Below are 24109 nucleotides of genomic sequence, written 5' to 3' on the forward strand. Positions count from 1 at the left end.
GTACGTGGGTAGTTAGATAATAGCGATTAAACAGGTAGATAGATAGATAGACTGACAGACAGACAGATAGATACAGACAGACCCAACACAATTACCACATGGTAATATTAAACAAAATGATGTGGATTAAGTTAAGTATTATCTTGTTTCAATCTTTTTTAGCATCCTGCTTATTACTTTGCTGTCATTTTCATAGCAATTTGTTCATATATTTGTTACAGCTATAGACAGAATTAAACTATAGCTCCAAACATAAAGGTGTTTCAAAATCAAACTGCAAAAATGCTTAACAGGTCTGTGTGGAGAAGGGGAAGAGTGGCTGACTAACATTTATAAGCCCCACTCCTCCTACAGACGGATGACGCGCCATGTGCAAAATGGCCTATTTCAGTTTCCAGTGTTGGCAGCAATCTGCAGCAGCGAGTCATGGTCCCAGAGCCAGGAGTGGCCAGGTCTATTCATGTATCACACACTGACAGCTGAATCTGTTTTTCAAAGTCTTATGCCATAGCTTGTTCTTCCTCAATACTTACAATACCACAAGAGCAGATTTTGCCCCTCAAAAAACATTTGGTCTTTTGTTTTGAAGCACATTTGGTTCTACCTTCTCTAATCAAAAACAAGGCTCTCTGCAGAAAGAGCTGAGAAAGAACATTTACTTCACATCTCCCATGGTCCTTTCACATTTTGATAGATTTATTTTGAATTAGTCCTATCCATTTAATCCACTAAAACATAAATGTATTCACTGTCAATATTGACAGAGCATTTGATTTACTCTTTCTTTGAATGAAGAGGCTATTTATTGTCTGAAGTCTATATCTCAATTTAATGATTTAAAGAATTCTTTTCTATGGATTCCTATTTCAGTATACATTGTTGAAAAAAAATTTAATAAGTTACAGTATGGGAAGGAAAATGAATAGTTTTCCTCCAACATTTTCCAGTGGCATTTATTTGTTGAGTGGTTATGTTATAATTTCAGAAAGTCTAAAATGAGATAGTTCTGCACTTGTCCCTCTGTTCTGTGTTTTTCCCATGAGAGAAAAGCTTTGTTACATGCAGATGGATACAGTTTAAGCATTCCTTCTAATTGCCTCATGAAACATTTTTTGCTGTCCGATGTATGGGGAATTAAGATCAGTCCAAAAAAAAGTTTTAAAAATAGGACTGAGCCTGCAAGTCTCCAACCTAACTGGCCTTTTCCCAACTTCACCTTCTGACCTTGCTAATTTGTTGACCAAGACAACAAAAAGTAATCATCAATTACGTAGGTAGGTTCTCTCTACTCAACAGTTCCTTGCCTGGTCAATGATTCAGAGTGAACTTTTTTTTTCATTAGTCTCTGAATTGTTTTCTAATTTGAAAGTATGTTATCAAAGAACAATTTAAATTACACTATTTTCACTGGAAATACAACTCAATTGTTAAAAATAAGTTCATGGTAGCAAAGGGATGAAAATGTATGCTTTGCTGTAGAGAGGCTTCTATGATAAAGACAATGAAATTTTTGTAACAACTTTTTAAAAATTGACCTATACATCAGAGTCTTAGTGCCTTCAAGGCGAGTGGCAATAAACACACATCTAATTCTGTTCTTTTCTTTTTTTTTTCTAAGCCTCATTTCTCGTGAATTACCATGCTCAAACTTCATACTCCAAATCAAGTTCTTAAATCACAACATCTCATCCTCAAATAATTCTTCATTTTAACATACATTATAACAGTCTTAAAAATGTGTAACTTAAAACAGGATCCTGTATGCTCAGGTTATTGTTTAGCATAGAAATGAATGATGAACTTCAGGAAGAATTTAGTGAGGGCAACCCAAATTTGAATTAGGAATATTCAAAGTCCAATTAAAATAAGCCACAATTTCTGATCCTTGATTTTAAGTTGAAGGAATTTGGTAAAGACACCCTTATGTATTTTCTGCTAACAGTCAAACATTAAGTGTATTAAATTTCCAGACAAGTCCAAGTCCAAATTATTTGGATTCAATTTGGACTCAAAATTCTTGAGACATTTTAAAGCATGTCTTCCCTTTATTTGGGATATGAGGTCTCTTTCTCCCAGTCTGAAAAATCCCTGTTTTCATTTAAAGGCAAAAACATAAAGCCTTGAATCACAGTGTTTTCCTAAGTTGCTTGAATTAAATTATCCATTAGGTCCCCTATCTAAATTCACTCTGATCACCAGAGAATATCTAGTATTATCAACAGCAATAATACAGATACCTACTACATCAGAACTTTTGAAAATCAGTCTCAGAAGAAAGAAAAACGTATATGATGGCATCATAAAATAAGTTGCCTCTCTGGAGTTCTCATACACTTTAAATAAATCTGTATTTATAGCTATAATTAACAAGTTGATGAAATGTAGGAAGAATACATCAGTGAATGACATATCTGCCTCCACAAAGAGTTAACAACATCCAAGTTCAACATTCAGCTACCAGGGGCATTGCATCTCCTTGGTACCCTATAGCAAACATTTTTAAATGCCTTTTTAATTTTCTTTTTAACAATATGTCAGTCTCTAGGAAAACCCCGCTCAATTACAAGTATACGTCAACAAATACAACTCATATTGAGCATATTCAGCTACCAACTACTGCTGGCAATTTAAACAAGTTCTAGAAATATAGGTTATGTTCCACTCTGAAATACTTATTCTATTTGGTACTTTTTTAGGGCACTTAATGGTCCATCAGTACAATGTGGGCCATTAGTACAATGTGCCTGTATGAACACAGAATTTGAATTTCAAAGAGATTCTCAATTTAAAAAGATAAGCAAAATAGATTAAACAGTAAAACATCAGTGCATGAAGAAATAAAGTGGATCACAACCATTATGAATGAATATTTATACAGCAGTTACACAGTGCATACCACAGTAATAAAGGGCAGTATATCTCTCAGCAGCAAACGTCAGAGTACAATCCAAGATGTTTTTAGGAGAGAATTATTTTGAAGACAATGTTAAGGATTGTAAGATAAATGGAAAAATTTGATGTTATGGACATCTGAAGTTACAATAAAAAGAAAAGATAACTTAAAAAGAACAGGCAAAAATTTACCTTCAATTGAAACTCAATAGAAATTATTTGTTCTAACTCCCATCCACACCCCATTGAAATATTTGCCCTGTTCACTTAAACTGTAGTCAAATATATTATAAATATGTTTAGTGGATGGGTGGATGGACAGATAGATGAATAGATGGGTGGACAGATGTTCCTTAAAATAATCCACTTAATTTTGTAGAATTTTGTTGAAAGCATTTTTCTTAGATTGACACAAAAATCTGACATGCCCTGACTATAGATCCTACTTTTACCCTTACATCAGTGCTTGTAGAAGTGTGAGAGCCATAGGTGAGTCATGTAAGTAATTAAATTTCTAGTAGCGGCATTTTAAAAGTAAAAAAAATAGCAATTTCAATTTTAATAACATTGATTTGACTCACTATATCTAAAATATTATGTGAACATAATATCAATATAAAATATTGATAAGATTTTACATTTTTGCATAATCTGAAGACTAAGTCTTCAGAATCCACTGTTTATTTTCATACTTACATCGCATCCTAATTTGTACTAGCACATTTCAAGTGCCCAATAGTCACCTGTAGTCAGCGTCTACTGTATAGGCAAGCTCAATTAGAGACAAGTTCACAAATGTGGCGAAATATCAAAATCACAGGAAACATTTTTGAAATACAAATTCCTGGGATTTATCCCCAGGGATTTGGATTCAGTAAGTTGAGAAGGGCCAGGGAGTCTTTTTAGTGAGGTAGTCAATAAATCACTGATCATCAAGCTGACATTTGGGAATCATCGCTTTAGAACAATGCAAAATCAATCTAAGTTCTATACATGACTGCCCTTCCAATATCTAAAATAAATTTCCACATCACTGCATTTTATTCTGTGGGATAAAAATTCCAAGCTCTTTCAACCATTCTTCATCTGCTGTGATTTCCAAACCTTTCAGCTCCCAGGTGTTGTTTTCTAGATGCAGTCCAGTATGGTTGGCAGTCCAAATACCATAGCATAAATAATCCAAATTAATCCTTATCTACCTTGGAAATGCCTCTCAATACTTTTATAACAATATGAGTACCTCTGCTACATTCTGAATTCACAACTCTTAAACTAAAATTTTAAACTCTCATTGTCAAGAAGCATCCAGGATGTCCAAGTTCTTCAAAATGATGCACACTTCATCATGGGCCAGAGAAGAGAATGCTCAGAATAATTCAAAGCACCAAGTTAGGCAGAACTACCTTTTCACTGTGCTTCTCAACCTTCTTCCTTTTCCTTATGACTAGAGAAGAAAATATTTTGATTCAACAGAATGGTTCTTCAGCCACATTTTAGTTATATAAAGACAAAACACAATAACCTCATCAGAAAAAAAAATTTGTCAAAGTAAACGGATTCAATTCAATTCCACAAGTATTTATTCACCTGAATGTTTATTGAGCATTTGATGTGTGTCACCATAGTAGGGTAGAAGGCTATAAGAAGTAACAAGGCAGAGTCCCAAACCCTAGATTTTGATCTAGGCAGTATATTCATAAAAAAGATATTTATGGAGTTACGAAACACTAGACACTTGGGATACATATCAGTGAATAAAACATTCCAAAAATCCCTGTCCATATGGAACTTACTTTCTAGTAGGGAAACAGACAATAATTCCAATGATAAATAAGTGAGTGTGTTAGATGATAAATAAGTATGTTAGATGATAAATGTTAGGGAAACTAACAGATCAGAGTGAGGGGTGTCAAAAATATTTTGAGTGAAGGCAAGCTGATGGTCCTACAAGGCTCCATAAAAAAACTGATACTTTAGAAAACGTGTGAAGGAGGCAAGAGGAAAAGCACACAGGTATCTGAACAGCATTCCAAGTAGAATGAAAAGGCAGAGCAAAGGCCCTGAGGCAGGAGAGTATCTGGGTTGTCTGAGTAACAGAAAGGAGACCAGTGGAATTGACACAAAGCACACAGGGAGAAAGGAGGAAACTAGGTCACTGGGAAAAGTACCGGGGTGGGGTAGGAATTTTCACATAGGACTCTGTAGGGCAAAAGGACAATATCATTAACTTTGAGAGAAATGGGAACACTGAATGTTTGAGGCAAAAGTGTGTCAAGATATGTATTACCTATTTGTATTGTCTGTCTCTCCTGCTGAAAAGTAAGCTCCACAGTGCAGAGATTCTTAAAAGTTTGAAGGGAATCAAGAGGAGCAGAGAGACTACTCAGGAGGCTACAGTGGTGATCCAGGTGAGAGATGGTGGTTTCTTGGACCAGGCATGCAGTAAAGTAGTAAAGTAAAAGCGAAACAGTCACAATTTTTTAAAAGCCTGACACAGAGTGGTGGCTATTTTAACAGAGGAAAGTAAGACAGCAAGAACAATAATTCCACCAAGGAAGAATTTGTAGCCAAAAAAGAATTACCTGAATCCTGAATGATACATACAAGTTTACCAGAAAAAGGAATAAGAAAGAACAATCCAAGAAGAAACCCAGCACAGAACTGCTGGTAGCCAGTAGGAGTAGAGAGAATAATCTTTTCTCTGGGGGAACTTACATTGTAAGGGAAACAAGAGAGTAAGTGACTTAAACACTGCAGTAACAGGTGCTCTTAGAATCAGAATAGTCAGAGGGACTTCAGACTGCAGAAATAAAATGTGATGGTAGCAAGACATTCAAGAGAAAATGCCAAAGAAATAGCAGGAAAGTCACTCTGATGCACCAAGGGTCCCAGGAACAACCTCAATGACTGTATCAAAGTTGCACTGGCCCCTGAACCACCAGTCAAGTATCCCTGAAATCTTACCCTCCACCACCGCATCCCACCGACAAACTAAACTAGAAGCATAACAAGAAACACCAAAGATACCTAGACAGAACCAGGTAAAACAATTTTTCATTTGTTTCTCAGAACATCTAATACTTCTCCCCAAAATGTGTGACTCAAAACCTATGATAAAATTTCAGTAGGCATGAAAAGTAACATGTGTTGGGGTGGCTATCTAGAGGAGCTCTGCTATAATCTTCTATTGATTTTCTCTATGCTTTCCCCACTTCTGAAGCAGTGCTACAACAAGATAGAATACACACTCTCAATCCTAACTAGCCTTTTGTTCTCATTCCCCCACTACCAAATCCATGTATCTCTTTCTTCCCAGTAAGGCCAAAAACAGCTAAATGGGAGAGAAAATTCTTCAGGGCCAGTTTCTCTCCTTCCCCAGATAAACTCCATCTGTCTCCCTTCCTCACATGAACACTGCACCAAGTCTACCACGAAATCTAGCATTTCCACCTGGGAGTCCCTAAAAAACTCAAGAGAGCATGAGCCCCTGCTGAGCTAATTCCAAACTAAAAATAATAGTTAACATTTATTAAATGTTCAATAAATGCCAGGCATAGTTTTACTCCTATAATCTATAATTCAACCCTAAGAAGTATTGTTATTATGCCAGTTAAGCAGAGATAAGTAATAAGATCAAGTTCACATAACTAGTTAATGAAGAGCCAAGACTGGAGCTCAAAACATCTAGCTTCAGGGCCCATGCTCCTAACCACTACTGCATATCAACATGAACTCAGAATTACCTCTACCATTTTTTTCTAGACCCGTTGATGTGAACTTTTGGGGCAGTAATTTGTTGTCTTCATTCCATATCTTCCCTTTGTAGTAACAGACACATGGTTACCTTGGTCCTCATCTTCTCCAGAATGAAGGCTGTCAGCAGAGGTACCAACAAAAACAACTCAAGAAATACATGTCCAAGCCGGGCACTCGTGGCTCACATCTATAATCCTAGCTACTCAGGAGGAAAAGATCAGGAGGACCACAGTTTGAAGCCAGCCTGGGCAAATAATTCACAGGACTCTATCTCAAAAAACCCTATCAAAAAAAATTGGGCTGGTGGGATGGCTCAAAGTGAAGGCCTGAGTTCAAGCCCCCAAACTGCAAAAAGAAAGAAAAGAAACAAAGAAAGAAAAAGAAATGCATGTCCAAGTAGCCAGTTCCTGGCAGCAGGCCAAATGGGAGACAGCAGAGTTGTACTGTTTGTCTTTCTTCCCCTACAGCTCTGTCCCTAATCCTTTTTAAAAACTCACAGTGGCCAATAACTAAGTCCCTATAAATATATATGTCTATAGTAAAGCAAAAGTCATCATAACATCCACTAATAAACTATTTTCTTAGACAATATTTTTACATAGGACCAGCATCTACCCCAAAATGTCAATTAGAAAAAAACATAGCAAAAGATGAATAACTTAATGAAGTCAATAAAAGTAAAAAAAGGTGTTTAAATGACACTCAAAGGAACTATCTAATGACAATATGATATGGGTTGATAAATTTAAAGAATGAAAAAATAAAAATTTCACCAGAATGAGTACTCAAAACAGAATGATTTCCTAGTCAAGAGTTCACAAAGTCCTTAGATAATGTTACAAATGCATGCAATAGAAACAGCAGCAACAACAAAACCTACTCTTGATTTTAGGTTCTTAGAATTAGTTTCTGTTTAAATAACAATCTACATTTTGTCATATGTAGATAATGACACATAATTTTTATAGTTGCTAGACACTCTTCAAGATAAAGTCACAACTTTTCTTTTTCATGATAATATGAAATAATCTATGTAGGCTGTTCTTCCCCTATTATATTGTGATCTCTACCTTTAAAATAGAAGCAATGAAAAAAATATTTGTTAAACTGAATTAAAATCAAATCAACAGAAGACGTATGGCACTATAAGGCCTTAATACCTAATGCCTGAGTTATCAGTTGGCAGCTTAGCAAGTATTGAATTATAGACAGATAATAAGAAAGGAAGAAACAGTAGATATCTATAAGAATAAGATCTGAAACGAGCATGAAAAGAATAAGGCAATGGGGGGTTGAATAACACGAAAGAAAGGCAGAAATTCTTCTCATCAGCTATTACTGAGGGTACACTTTCAGCCTGACATTCAAGTCATCTACTGGCCAGAGCCTGTCAAGATGTCTCTAGTTCCCCCCAAATAAAACCAAATTGACATCTCTCAGATATCCTTGGTACTCTTCATAAAAGACTTCAATTATGCTTGCCCTTGTCAATAATTATAGTCACAACCTTCACTGGACACCAAACAGCATGCTCAGTTCAGTCCATTCTATTGTCAAAATGCTCATGCTTTCTAACTTTTCCCCCTCTAATTTTGCCTCCCAGATTAACTTTTTGTAGAGAAAAGGTGTATTTTTGGAAAAATAATATAACCTGACAATTTTAATCTGTCTGTTGTTGAGATTTACTCATAGTTAAATGACAGGGAGAATCCCTTAAAGAGTGCATTCACTATGTACTAGGAAGACTCTATATTACAGATAAAAATTATTTTAAGCCCCAGGTTATTAACATAATTTTAACTGTCAAGACCAAGTTTCCAGTGACCCAACAAACTTACTCTGCTACATAGTTCAGAGTTGGATGAGTACTCAAAAGAAAGTTTAATTAAGCTTTAAAATGAATGAATGTTAATGTTTAAGAGTTATTGGTTTCCTATTGCTGCTGTAATAAATCACTATAAGCTTAGTAGTTAAATCAACACAAATTTATTATCTCACAGTTCTGGAGGTCAGAAGCTCAAAATGGGTCTCACTAAGCTAAAATAAAGGTGTCAGTAAAGCTGTGTTCTTTGTGCAGGCTCTAAGGGAAAATTGATTTTCTTTCTTTTTACAGCTTCTAGAGTCTGCATACATTCTTTGGCCCATGTCAGCCTTTCAACCTTAAAGTCAGCAATGACCAGTGAAGTCTCACACTGCATTACCTTGACACTGACTCAAATACCCTTTTCCACTTTTAAAAGCCCCTTTTGATTACATGAGGCCCACCAGATAATTCAGGATAATCTCCTTATCTTAAAGCTGGCTGACCAGTTGATTAAGAACCTTTATTCCATCTCCAAAAACCCTAACTCCCACTTGCCCTCTAACATAACAGGATTATGACTCAGCCTAGCATAGTCTGTTCCCTGACTACCAAAGATTCATATTCATGTGGCAATGCAAATATATTCAAACTATCCCAAATCTCAACCCATTAGAACATCATTTAAATCTACAAAAATCTCACCTAGATCTTAATCAATTCAAAAGTTCTAGGAACCTAAACAGCAAGATGGCAGACTAGGACTTTCAAGTGCTGTCCTCTGTAAGAAACACCAATTTTAACAAATATCCAGACATGAAAATACCATCACAAGAACTAAAGACAACAGGTGAAGAGATTACAGCTGGATATAGTACAGAAATGAGAACAGATACTTTGAAGAGGGTAAGAAGGACAGTTTTATATTTGCCATGTTACCTCTCCTCCAACCTTAGGCAACACAGCATGGATAGACATAACTTGCACTTTGGAGAAGGGAAGGGAAGTAAGCACCTTCCATTGCAATAGACCCACCAAAACATGCCTGTCCAGACCAAACCTCTGTGGTTCCCGTCTTCAGAGCAGTGCACATAGCCTGCACCCTCAAGACTATCCTAGCACTGGACCAGATCACACAACCCTAGGTTCAGGCCTACCAGGCAGACTTGGTTTTTTAGGCTCCACAGAAGTCCTACATGAGACCTACCTTTACAGACACAGGCTGCCAGTCAACCCAACACTCCCAGTTCTGGGCTGACCTCCACAGCCAGGCTTCAGGCCCACACCAGCACCAAGAAGCCCTCCACAGCCTAGTCATTAGGCTGGTGGCCTCAGACCCAGCCTTCATGCTAGCAACAATACATTCAGGTTGTAAGTTCACACCAGAACCAAGCCAGTCCCCAAGGAGTCAGGAGTTAAGGACAGCCTCCATAAATACAGAATTCTGACCTGCTCCATGGATTCAATCAGTGGGTCCACAGTAATGGACCTATGCAACAGGCCTGAGCACCTGCTGACAACAAGCACCAGGACAGCCTGTCCAAGAATTCCAGCAGCACACTCACCCACAGAACACCAGACAGCTTGCACAGAATCTCTGGACTGACTGCCAAAGGGCTTTCCCAGAAAAAGACAGTCCACAAAGATAAGAATAAATCACACTTCTTCAAATGCATAGACATTGATGTAAGGCAACAAGAAACATGAAAGAAACAAGGCGATATAAAACCATGGAAATAACACAATAATCTCCCAGTTGTTGACACCCACCCCCAATCAAAAACATGAACTGTCTGGTAAAGAATTCAAAATAACTGTCTTCAAGAAGTTCAGCAAACGTCAAGAAAATACCAGGAAATAATTCAATAAAATCAGGAAGAAAAATAAAAGGCCAATATGAGAAATTTAATGGGGAGATTGAAATTATATTTTTAAAATCAAACAGAAATTAAGGAGCTGAAAAATATATTAAATAAAAAAGAGCAGTAACAGCAGGACAAACCAAGCAGAAGGAAGTTGTAAATTTAAAGACAAGAGATGAAAAAATATACAGTCTGAGGAGAAAAGCAAAAAGAATGAAAAAGAATAAAGAAATTCATAAATGGGTAGTCATAAGGCAGTAGCATTAAAAAAAAGAGAGAGAGAAAATTTTAGAGTTGTCGGAGTTTAGAAAAGCGAGGGGAAAAAAGGGAGTAGAAATTTTATTTAAAAAATAATAGCAGAAGGCCAGGCTTGGTGATACACTCCTGAAATCCCAAAAGGGAGGCAGAGGTAGAAGGACTGGGGTCCGAGACTGGCCTGGACAAAAGCACAAGACCCCATCTAAAAGCAAGCAAACAATGAGACCAACTGAAACTTTTCCAGGAAAGGGGGAGAGGGGATAAAGGAGAATGGATTGGAGGACTGAATTCAGCTATGATACATTTGATATATATTGTAAGAACTTTTGTAAATCCCACAATGTACCCCCACCCAGCACAACAGTAAAAGAATAAAAATGAAAGAACTAATGAGCCTCTAACAAAGGCCTCAAAACTTTTAAACACTTAAAAATCTGTGCTATAAATGCTTCAAATTCTTTATTTCTCCTAGGATGAGGGAAATGGACTGATTTCTCTGGAAGATATGAGGGTGCACTTTGGAATTTTTATTTGTTTGTCTTGTTATTGTTGGTGTTTTGGCAGTACGGGGTTTGAATTCAGGGCCTTGCCCTTGGTAAGTACGTTCTCTACCACTTGCGCCACACCGTCAGCATATTTCATTTTTACATTGAGAGGCCTAAAAAGATAACATTGGTCTTCTTTCAGCATTTTTTAATTCATTGTTTTAAATTTACACATTGTCCAAAAGATAGGCTAGCAAGTCAGGAATCATTTTTCAAAGCAAAATTTGTATAACAAAGATCAATTATACTGTTTTTCAAAGAGATGTGAAATTACTTTTCTGATGCTTCTTTTGTGGTGAGGTAATTTAGAACTTAATATGATTAAATTTCTAAGGTGATTGGTTGTAATAAAATATTGCCCTGGAAAAATAAAGAGAAAGATATAATAATACCTTAAAAAATGAGCAAAATGTGGCTCAAGTAGTAGATTACTTGCCTAGCAAACATAAAGACCAGAGTTCATAAGTGACAGATCAATTAATGCTCCAGCACAGTATTTAGACTGTAGCATAGGCATTGCTGACTGATTTTACCCAGAATTACATTAATAATCAGGAGAAAACATAGAGCAGAAGAATTTGGAAAATTCACAGTTTAAGGGCTAAGTAGAGTGGCTCAAGTGGTAGAGTGCCTGTCTAAGCAAGATGAGGCCCTGTGTTCAAACCTCAGTACCACAAAAAAAAAAAAAAAACTTGAAGTTTAGTCAGAAAAGGAGAGCATTTGAATCCAAGGGAGGTACAGTCGCTGAAGAAGTTAGTACCTTAAAAAGAAGGCAAGCAGTACCTGGCTAGCTCAGTCGGTAGAACATGAGACCCTTAAAAAGAATCCAAGTACCCTACACCAAGACAATAGGAAGGACAATTTGAAGACGTATTAGAAATCAGCAAAAGCCCATCCATCACAGGCTTAAGATGCAAAGGTGTAACCTCTTTGGAAGGAGTTTGCTTCAAGAAGAGAGCTACCTTGTGCCTGGCTTGCACGTGGCCACCAAGAGAAATGTTTCCCAGGAGGTTTCCCCATGCAGTAGCTACTACTGCAGCTAGTGTACAAGTGGATCCAGGTACTGCTCAGACTGGTGTCAGATTTAGGGGTCATCCGTGTGATGGTGATTTTGCAGGCACATGGAATAAAGAGTTATGGAGTAATGGATATTTCGACCTGAATTTCAAAGGAAAGCCAGGGAAGCCAAGCAATGTGTGGCAGGGTCAGAATTCCAGCAGGCAGTCCATGAAAAAGTGTGATGCGTGAAGCCAAAGCTGTAATGGAGACCCCAGAAAGTCAGAGAGGCCAGTCACGTGGAATATCTGCTAATGACACTGCAGCCAGATAGCAGTGCCAGGTCAATAGAGAGGCCATGTAGACTGTGGCTGGCCAGGGTATGGTGGCAGGGCCACCCAAGCCTTTTGAAGCTCACAGCATGGCACTGTGTGCCCTGGATCTAGAACTGGAGCCATATGACTTACAGTTTGCCCTGCTTGGAAAACTCATCCTTTGGTCTGATTCCTCCTTGCTATTTTTCTATTCCTCCCTTTTGGAACTGGAATATTTACTCTGTCTCAATATGTGTAATTTTTAAATTTTTTACAGAGGCTTATGACTAAGAGCGAGTTTGTGTTAAGTCTCAAAGGAAACTTTGGACTTGGACTTGGATTTCTTTCCCAATGGTACTAGTGTTTGAATTTGGTCTTGCACTTTCTAGGTGAGTGCTCTGCCAGCCTTTTTGCTTTGATTATTTTTTCAAATAAACTCTTACATTTTTGCCAGGACCAGCCTCAGGCTGTGATCTGTCTACATATGTCTCCTTTGTAGCTGAGATTACCAGTAGTATTAAGTTACTATACCAAGCTTATTTGTTAAGATGGGGGTCTCACTAACTTTTTGGCTGGGTTGACCTCAAACAACAATCCTGTAAATCTCTACCTCCCAAGTAGCTGAGATTACAGATGTGAGTCACTATGCCTGACCTGGTCTTAGACTTTTGAGAAATGCCAGAACTGTTCAGACTTTGGGTACTCTTGGACATAGACCAAATACATTTTTAATTATGAGCTGGACATGAGCCTTTAGGGGCTGGGGCAGAATTTTATCATTTGGTTATGAAGTGTCCTCCAAAAAGGCTCATGTGATAAAGGCTTACTTATCTCTTAATAGTGCCACTACTAGGAGATTGAATGTGATCGTGATGGTGCTAACTTAATCAATGAGTTAAACCACTGATGATTTCATAGTTGAATGAGCTATTAGGAGGTAGGGTCTCATGGGAGAAAACAGGTCACTGGCTTGGCTTTTGAAGGGTATATCTTGCCCCCATCTCTCTCACCCTGTTTCTTGGCCACCAGAAGGTAAGCAGCTTCCTTTGGCACATGTTCCCACCACCATGATATGTTGCCTTACCTCAGGCCCAAAGCAATGGAGCCAGTTGGCCATGAACTGAAACCTATGAAACCATGAGCCAAAGTAAGCCTTTCCTCTTTAAAAATTGTTTCTCTCGGGTATTCTGTCACATCAACAAAAAACCAACTAACACAGAGAATCCTAGAAGCAAGAAAAAAGAAGCAAATCACATGCAAAGAAGTTTCAGTAAGGCCAGCAGCAAATTCCTAATCAGAAACTCTACCAGCCAGGATAGAGAGGGATAGCCAAGATAGTGCCAAAGGTGTTCATGGATTGCTAAAATTAATATTGTTAAAGTGTCCATACTATCCAAAGAAAGCTATAGTCAGTACAATCCCTGCAACTATTCCAATGACATTTTTCATAGAAATAGCAAGAGTAACATAGAACTACAAAAGAACCAAATAGCCAAACAGATCTTAAGCAAAAAGAACCAACCTGGAGGCTTCATAGACCTGACTTCAAAATAACAAAGCCATGAATCAAAATATCATGGTATTATCATAAACACAGACACATGGACAAAAAAACAACAGATTAGAAAGTCCAAAAATAAACCCACACATTTATAGTCAATCAATTTTCAACAAAGGTGCCTAGAACATCCAATGGGGAAAGGATAGTCTCTTTAATAAATGGCTCTGAGAAAACTAAGTATCTATTTACAGAAGAATGAAATTAGAACCTTACCTCACACCATATATGAAAATGAGCTCAAAATGGGTTAAAGACTAATGTAAGACTTGAAGCCCTAAAAGTACTAAAAGAAAAAAAAGCTCTGGACAATAATTATTTGAATATCACACCAAAAGTATAGCCAACAAAAGCAAAAATAGATAGGGAATACATTAAACTAAAATGCTTCTGTACGACAGAGAAGTTGTACTGAAGAGAAAACCTACTGAATGGAAAAAAGTGGTTCAACATACACAAATCTGTAACAGTGAGACACCAAATCTGACATGTAGTAGTTAGTACCCAAAATATACTAGAAACTAAACAACTTGACAGAAATTAAACTGATTTTTAAAAGACAAGCAGCTGAGTAGACATTTCTCAAAAGAATATTTAAAATGGTTTATATGTATATGAAAATATATTCATCATCATGAACCATCAATGAAATGTGAATTAAAACCACAATGAGATATAAGCCAAATCTTTTAGTATGGCTATTTTCAAAAAAGCTAACAGGTAGGTACAGAGAAAAGGGAAATTTTGCACACTGTGGGAATAAATTGGCGCCACCATTATGGAAAACAGTATGGGCATTACTCAAAATAAATTAGAAACAGAACTACCATATATGATCCAGAAATCCTACTTCTTGGTATATATTCAAAAGAAATGAAATCAGTATAACAAAAAGATATATAAATTCCCACATTTATTACAGAATTATTCACAATAGCTAAAATTTGCGATCAAAGTATCTATCCACAGATTAACAAAGATAAAGCAGTATAGGTGCACAATAGAATATTATCCACTTCAAGTAAGAAGGAAATACTGTTGTTTGTGATGACCTGGATGGACCTGGAGGACATTATGTTCAGTGAAATAAAGCAGGTACAGAAATACAAAAACCATAATACCTCACTTATATTTGGAATCAAAAGAATTGAAATCGTGCAAACAGAGAATAGAATAGTAGTCAAAAGGAGCCTGGAGTAGAAGACTCTTTGAGGAACTGGTGAAAGGGTACTGAAAGAGGGCTACTGTACAACACAGTGACTAAAGTTAATAGTAATTTAATGTGCTCTTGAAAATCACTAAGATAGTAAACTTTAAGTGTTTCATCACAAAAAATTCTAAGTATATGCGGTAACAAATGTTAATCAGCTCAATTTGGCCATTCCACACATACACATATCTGAAAAAATCATGTACAAAACAAATGTATTTAATTTTATGTCATTTTTAAAAATAGGTTAACAAAATTTCAAACAAAAGCAAAGTTTCAAATCTCATTATTTAAATCATCTAAATCAGGTATGAGTGAGGCTCTGGTGTAATTCAATCTGAGGCACAATTTCTTTCCATCTATAAACCTGTGAAACTCAAGAAACAAGTTGTCTACTCTTAAAACACAATGATAAGACAGATATATAGGATAATAGTTATAAACATTCCCACTCAAAAAGAGAGAAAAATGGAAGTTAAAACAATAGTCACCAGACTGAAGCAATTTTCAAATCCAACCAGGAAAACTCCATTTGTTCTCTAAATCAGGGAACAATCCTCTGTGATTCTGAACTCTACCCTCTGGCTCTGAGTTCTGTCCTAAGTCAAACTTTTCTTTTCAGGAAAGGTGGCCTGTGTTTACAGCTGATCAGGTTTTTGTTGTTGTCTGCTTTCAAGATGGGGGTCTCATTTTGTAGCCCAACTAGCCTCAAACTTGCTATGTAGCACAGGCTGGCCTCAAATTTATAATCCTTCTGCCTCAGTCTCCCAAGTGCTGAGATCATACCATGCCTAGCTACAGCTGAATAATTTTGTCAACTTGTTTCTTGCTGGTAGAATATCTGGAATCCAACAACCTTCTTCCATTTCATCTTCTCCACGACTCAGGCAAAGCCAGAAGCATTTTTATTAGTATAGGATTCTTAAGAACCTTGTAGGCTCCCACATATGTCATGGAAATTCACTGCATTAGATAGAAAAAATGGCTCATCCACAGATATTTCTTGGCTGATTCCACATGTATTTCTGGTCTCTGCTGAAATAATTGAGGGGATCCATAAGTCACATGTTCTTCAAAGTCCTCTATGTAACTGAATACACTGATCTTTTATACTCCTGAGATACTAACAAAAGATTTTCCAGCCAAACTTTGGTTTTCTCTCCAGAACAGACATTCTTAATTGAGAATCTCCTATTTTAACATCTTTTGTAATCTGGGTGGTCTGAGAGTTTCTCAAATATCTGGTTTTATATCCTTTTTGCTAAACAAGTCTTTTCTAAAACTCACTCCTTTCACATTTCACTATGATCTGCAAAAAAAGCCAGTGTGCACCTTCAACACTTTTCTTATAAATCACTTCAGCTAAATACCAAGTTCATTGTTTACAAGTGTAGCTTTCAACATAATGATAGGACACAATTCAGCTAAGTTCCCTGCCACAATATAACAAGGATCCTTTTTCCTCTAGTTTACCCCCAAATTCTTCATTTCCATCTGATTCTTCACTGACAGGGCCTTCAGTGTTCATATTCCCATCAACGATCCATTCAGGATGACTTAGAATGTATTCTCTAACATGATTTAGGTTTTCTCCATATGCTCTTCACTTTCTTCTGAAAGTCCTCATAAATGGAGTTATCAACATCCACATTTCTACTAAAATTCTATTCAGGAAAAAAACAGGCTTTTTCTAACATGCTCCTCAAAATTTCATCTGCCCATTGCCCAATTTCAAAGCCGTGCCCTCATTTTTAGCTATTTCTTATAGAAGCAGCCTACCTCCATAAAACAAAACACTATTAGTGTCCTTTTGCTGCTAAAACAAATCAGTACAAACTTAGTAACTTGAATCAACACAAATTTATTATATGACAATTCTGGAGGTAAGAAGTCCAAAATTAGTCTCATTGGACTAAAACCAAGATGTCAGCAATGTTATTCCTTCTGAAGACTCTAAGGGAAACCCCATTTTTTGCCTTTTCCAGCCAGCACTCCTCAGCTCCTGGCCCACATCCATCTTCAAAGCCAGCAATGGCTGGTCTAGTCTTTCTCACATCACAGCATTCTGATACTGACTTCTACCTGACTCCTCCAGATTTAAAGGAGTCTTAGACTTACACAACTCCCACATAATCCCTGATAGTCTCCTTGTCTTAAGATCAGCTGATTACAACCTCAATTGTCCCCTTGCCATACAACAAAAAAATTCTCAGGTTCCAAAAATAAAGACATGAACATCTTTGGAGGGCCATAATTCTGCTCACAATACATCTTTGTATAATAACTTTTCAATTCTGCTGTTAATGTGTTCTACTATGGAACCTGCTTTATTCATTTGCTTCATTTTATACCACAACCCCTATGCCTACAATTGTCTAGAATTCCTCCATTTCCTCAAATGAACCATGCTCATTCTAGGCTCAGGATCTTTGTTCATACTTCCTTTGCCTGTTATTCTTATTTCCTGAATCCCCCAGCCTCTCTTCTCAGACTACTCTTAAATACCCTTCACTTCTCAACATAAGTGACTCCTTCAAGATGGTTTCCCTAGCCTTATAACTCTCTAAACTATAGATTCCCATTACATTACACTCTTACTTTTTCATATAATTTGTCTTAATAGTGATTAAATTATTACCTGTGTAGTTGTTTGATGGCTACTGTTAGCACGATGAAGGTAAAGCTGAGTTCTAACTTACTCATTACATATGTCTAACAGCTTGCAATATAGTAGTCACACAACAATTTGTTTGAATGACTATAACTTTATCTGCATAATAATGTTCATTTTATAACTGAGGCTACTGTGATAGGATGTTTTACAATGTGATTTGATTATGAGGGCTAAACCTAATCAACAGTTAATCCAATGATAGATTAAAAAACTGAACAGATTATTGGAAAGTGGTAGAACTCTGGAAGGTGGGGCTTAGTAAAAGGAGGTGGGTGACTGAAAGTACGCCTTTGAAAGGGAAGCCTATCCTGGCCCTGGCCCCTTCCTATCTCTCTCCTTCCTTCCTGAATGCCATGAGGTAAACAGCTTCCTTCTACCATCCCCTTCCTTTATGTTTCTGCCTTGTCACAGGCCTAAAAGCAATGGAGCCAGCCAACCATGGACTGAAACCTTTGAAACCATGAGCCAAAATAAATCTTTCCTCCTTTAAACTGTTATTCTCAGGTATTTGTTATAGCAAAGAAAACTCTAACACAGGTACCGAAACTCAGAGAAATCAAGTATCTTCACCATAGTAACAAAACTTGTGAGATTTCATCCATGTCTATCTGGTTTCTAAGCCCATTTCTTAATCGTATTGTTATTCTGCTTTATGGGGTACCAATGATCAATACCCCTAAGGTCACAGATACTCAGTATCACACTGAAGACCAGTACTTATTGCCACCTTATTTTGCTTAATGCAGTTACCTTTGCCTAGTAAAGTCAATGGCTTACCACAAAATACCATATTTTCAAACACTGGTGTAAAAGTAAACCTGTGAACATTTATTTTCCTTTTTAAATATTAAAGTTATCAAAAAATAATTACAAAGTTTATTTTTAAATAATCAACTCAAGAAAAATATGCTTTGATTTTAATCTACTTCTCTTGTGAGGATTATTGAGATAACAAAATCTATGAACACTTCAGAAGAAAATTTCTTAAGCCAAAAGATGAAACTATCTATTTTGGGAACCTGGCCTGATGAATTGTTAAAATAAAAGATCTAGAAAATCCCAGGACTTTGTTTCTGTATCCTCTCATTCTTGATCTCTCAGTACCCAGAGGAAATAACATTATGATCATTATCTTGTAAAATATTTCCTAGAGTTTAAAACAAGATAGGCAGAATTCTATTTATAATTGCACTAGTCACTAACATTTTAGAACTCTTTACAAATTGTATAGCCCTTTTCATTACCAACATTCACATCTCTGTCTTTTAAAGCATATTATGTGTATTTTGTGGCTGTGAGTCAGATTATAACTAGAAATGACTACATAATCTTTGGAATGTGAATTCTAAACTATTGCTTGGAACTATTTTTAAAAATTATTCTAACTGGTACAGATCCACATTTATTAAGTTAACGTCTTATTACTTAAATTTCCAAGTCAACTACAAATCACATTCCCACAAAAATAAAACCATTTAAGTGATACTATGGTTGCTGTTATAATCAAAAAGTTATGATAGTGAAATATATCCCCATTTGTTTTTATTATGCACATAAAAATGTTAAGTAATAATGGATTTGTAATACATAATAATTTTCAAAAATTATTCATAGTTTCAAAAAGTACTGAATTGCATGCATCTCAGAACTCAGTAAAGAAACAGTCAAAAGGAAGAAGCAATGTTAAACAGGTTAAAAAAAAAATAACTGGGCAAGTACATGTTGACATTTCTTTATTTTAAAGCTAAGAGACAGAAGCTAATAACCAGAATTTCTCCTGGCTATTGCAGGAGAAATTTGATGGCTCAGAATCTCTTCTATCTATTTAGGACATACCTAATAAAACAAAGCAACTTGTATAACAGGTTCAAGTGAAATGTGAGAGCATCCCACCAGTTTTGTAATTTGTTTCTATTCCTGTTATGACATTTGATATACTATAGAAGCTATTTTCAGCACCCTCAATTCACTATAAATGAAAAATCTTCCCAGTCTAAATGTTTTTGTATCTCTAAAGCCCATGGAATCCAAGAAAGCAGCAAGTCTCAGAGATGACTTCTTAACAATATCTTCCACATCCTAACAGGAGAGAAGGGACCTATCCAAGGTAATGCAGAACTGCCACACAGAATAAAAAGTTCACTTGTTGTCAATTTTAGAATCCAAATCTTAGAATGAGAAAAATCACTACAGCATCAGCGTATATGCCTCCTGAGAATACTTACTGATTGGTTGATTGATTATATGAACTAAAGTACATAATATGGCAGGAAGTAAATTTCTCATCTTCAAATAATAAACTATACATATGAGGCATTTACTTTTTCTAATATTGGGCTTGCCTCTATACCTACCACCAATGACACACTAAATATTGGCCTCAGTATTAACCTAGAAACAAAACAAGCAACTCATCAATGTACACTGACATCTTGTTACTGAGGAAAGTTCAGAGAAAACATATTTCATTTGCTTTGTGTGTCTGGAACACAAACCCTACCTTGAAGGTGACCATTTAAATAGAAATAAATATTAAACATTATGTTTAAATTAACCTGAACCCTTGAGACTACTTCTTTGTCATTGTCTAATATCTAATCGAACAAATGTTTTACATAAAATTTATAGTCCTGGAAGTTTCTATTTGTGACAGCTCAGGCATTCTGCAGAGAAAGATAGAACACTAATAAAACTTAAAAGGTCTTTGGAAATTGTAAGAGCACTTCAGAACCATTTGCTTATTAGAAACTTTAGGTTCTGCAAAGCTTTCCAGTCACTCACAGTAACGGTCTGAAATAACTTTGTTTCCATCCCCCAGAGACCAAAAATCAGAGATAAAACAAGATAATATGCAAAAAAACCAAAAGCTTAGCCCTAATGATACTCCAATTTTGAAATTTTGCTGAAAGTTGAGCTTTATTACATTTGTTCATTGTTTTGAAAGAATTCAATATCCAAGCCCTTCCCATCTACCCCCCCCAAAAAGATCTTTAGGTGGAAAAAATACTGCTATAAATAATCATCACAATAAAACACTAATTTTAAATTAAAATGACAGTAAAAACATAAGATTACATTTTAAGTTGTTATAAGAGCCAACTTGTTTTAAATAAACACATGTCAATTTCTTCCTTTCCCAATTGTGAGCTTTGGTGATACTGTCCATGGTGACACATACTGGCTATATCAGGCAACAACACCACTAGAAAAACACTCTCAAGTTTCATTTCCATTTCTTAGTGACAGATGTGCTGGAGTGGTTGCATTTTTGCATATCCAACTCTTCAGTAATTATAAATTGCACTTCTTCTGAAGCCATGGCTCCAATATAGCAAAAGAAAAATCTGGGTGGTATGGGAGAAGAAAGATGCTTTAATTCTTCAGAGACATTACACCAAACTCCATTTCCGTTTTGCCTCATCTCTACTTCACAATCTGTATGTTGTCTTTCTGTACATGTCTAGCTACCCTTTAGAAGCTCATATTACAGCACCTTTCCACAAACCAAGCACTCTTTAAGGTTTTGTTAAATCAAATCAAATGTTTTGTTTCATTGAAATTTGCTTCTGACGTTACAACACACTTAAATATAATTTGAAACATGGACATTTATGTGTAGCCAGAGTCTACTGACTTTATGAAAAAGTTTAAAAAATCTTACACATAAAATTCATTGTGACAGGAGGTTATGCTTCTAGATTAACATTTACTTGATATTTTTTTCAAAATAATTTAAAAAGACTATTATTCCCTTTCTCTTGTCTTGAAGAAGGATGAACTTTTCCATGAAGAATCTTTGCCTCCAATTTAGTGTGTTTCTGATATATCGTAGGTAAAAATACCGAGAGGTATTAATTTTTCCAGAAAATTACTCCATAAAGAATTTCCTCTCAGCAGAGCACCACTGTACCTGAAAGTTTCCAAGATCAATGTCTTAACTAAGATTAAGCTATCTTGTTTCCTACCTAAATCAATTTCACCCAAATGAGGCGTTTGTGTTATAATTCATTGTTCCCCAGACTCTAAAATCAACCATCTGCCATTGGAGTTTCTGTTCAGTAATTAAGGGACTATCCATTGGAACTGGCAAGGGTACAAAGTAAGGAGGAAGAGGGTTCGGGGAAGGAGAAAAGGCAAACCGCTTCAAGAGAGATGGGGCTATGGTCTCACTCTGACCCCCCACACCTCACTCAAACACTGTCATCCACTAAGCAACACAAAGTTAGGGGAGCGGCCAGGTCAACTCCTCCTCGGGTTATAGGAACTGAGTGGGGATGGGGGGCTCATCGAGCTGGGTCATACCTTGAAAGAGAAAGGCTTTCGTCCCATTATGCAACCCCGGGACCTGGCGCACTCCATCTGTGGACTCCCCAAGTTCCAACTCTGTTAAGACGTCAATCTGCAGGGAGGGGTCCACACCAAGCCCCCAAACTGCTGGCAGTGGGCAGAAGCAGAAAAGAAAGAAAAAAAAAAGCTCCATTAAAAGACAAGCCTCTTCCTCCGGAGCAGCAAAGAACAGCATTTCGGAGACAATATTGGGAAGCTATGAGGAGAGGCGACTTCCTCGTCCTCCACGGGGAGCCCTACCTGAGATCAGCAGCCAGGCTTTAAATAGTGGAGCACCCAGTCCCGTTTTCATGACCTACTTTAAGCTCCTTTCGGTGCAAAGTTCCCCCTCGGCCCTCAGACCCGGACTGGGGCGTGACCCGCCTGTCTCCCAGGCAAGCCCAGAAAAAGCCCAAATCCAAATCTGCCCCCTACTCCAAGCTCCCACTACAGACCTACCTGGAGTCCAGGAAAAAACGAGGTGTCCCCCGCCTGCCCTGAGGCGGAAACCATCCCTCCCCGGCCCCACTCTGCAACCACTCACCTGCCCCGAGAGCGCAGATCAAACAGAATGTTCTCAGTAAGACCCGAGACTCCATGGTGTGGGTCTGCTCAGTCCATCGTCTCCCTCTTAAAAATAAAAATCGAAGAGGTTCTTGGAATCAAGCGGGAAAATAGCGCGTGCCTCTCCTGCCGCTGCCTCGGATTTACCGATTAGTAGGATTAACACGATTTGGTTCCCTAAGAAAGAAAAGGGAGGCCCCCTCTGGCGCGTGAAGAACTTAGCGCCTCCAATGCGCACATCCTTCCCGCACGCAGAGCGGAGGCCGGGAGGGGTCCCTAGGCAGGGAAGCGGAGAGGGAGGGGTCGGACTCGCCCTGGACCTGCTCTGCCCCAGAATGAGCTCCCGAGCCCAACTGGTGCAGCCCGAGACGCGCACACCAGAGGAAGGGAGGCAGCCCCAAGAAAGCCCGGGCTGGGGCGGCCCCTCGCCCGCCGGTCTTCCCGTCGTCCGAACCTGTTGTAAAGGCAGAGACAATGGAGAGAGCGCCGGGAGACGCGCGGAGGAGAGACGGCTCCGCGGAGTGGGAGGGGCACAGGGGCGGGGGAAGAGGAGGGAGGGGCCGCAGGGCGAGGCCCGCGCTCCGCGTTATTCGGCATGGGCACCTCGCTTCCCGGCTGGGGTCCTGCAAGCCCAGAGCCGCTGCGGCCCCCGCCCTCCCCCCTTCCTTCCTTTCGCCGACTGGCGACGTCAATCTCCTTTCGCAATCTAAGATCTAAATTCAAGGTGCTAAGTTGATGGGCGGTCTTGGCTCTCACCCCTAGATTTCAGGCGCGTGTCTTGAAAGAGAGAGAAAGGACCACCCAGCCTCAGCAGGCAAGGCTAGGAGAGGCGTTTGTCCGCCTTCTAGGCAAAGAGGGGAAGCCGGCTGACACTCGTGCTCCGGCTCTGGGGCTGCCCCGGGGCGCAGGGCACCCTCTCCAGGCGTGGGGAGGAAAGCCGCCAAAGCACGCTAGATTCCCGAGGTGGAACTGGAACCGGAGAGCGAGCCTGGGAAGCCATGGGAATCCTGCGGGAGCGGTTCCCAGCCCGGGGTGGGGCGCTGGAGAGATTTCCCCCTCTCAGAGAGCGCAGAGAACTCAGTCATGAGCTGCTGGACAGCGCCAGGATCTCGCGCGCCCCCTGCCAAACCCAGAATGGAGGACTAGGGATCTCCAATACCAACTGGAGTTCTCCAAGACCAGCTGTGGTCAAGGGGACAGCCTCTCCACACCGAGAAGGGTAGATAGGTGAACGATTAGATAGATATTTAGATGATTGATAGATAGATGACAGATAGATAGACAGATGACAGATAGATAATAGAGGAAGGAGGGAGGAAGAGAGGAAGAAGGAAGATTGAGCCCAGGTGAGAG

The 24109-nt window shown here is 38.2% G+C and overlaps 1 protein-coding gene across 7 annotated transcripts in view; it reads right to left on the reverse strand.

The window, feature by feature from the left end:
- Nell2 (neural EGFL like 2) overlaps positions 1–23725 on the reverse strand; it is a 374296-nt gene extending 350571 nt beyond the window's left edge. For 3 of the 7 annotated variants that reach the window (XM_074083189.1, XM_074083193.1, XM_074083187.1), the window contains exons 1-3: positions 23211–23326; positions 22737–22822; positions 22169–22300 (exon numbers count right to left, since the gene is read on the reverse strand). In XM_074083189.1, coding sequence (XP_073939290.1) covers positions 22169–22300; positions 22737–22791 — 187 coding nt within the window. In that variant the 5' untranslated portion in view covers positions 22792–22822; positions 23211–23326. The other 4 variants (XM_074083192.1, XM_074083190.1, XM_074083188.1 and 1 more) reach the window with 4 other exon arrangements.
- Positions 23726–24109: the final 384 nt, after the last annotated feature.

Source organism: Castor canadensis, chromosome 8 (genome assembly GCF_047511655.1).
Source record: "Castor canadensis chromosome 8, mCasCan1.hap1v2, whole genome shotgun sequence".
Classification (NCBI taxonomy): Eukaryota; Metazoa; Chordata; class Mammalia; order Rodentia; family Castoridae; genus Castor; species Castor canadensis.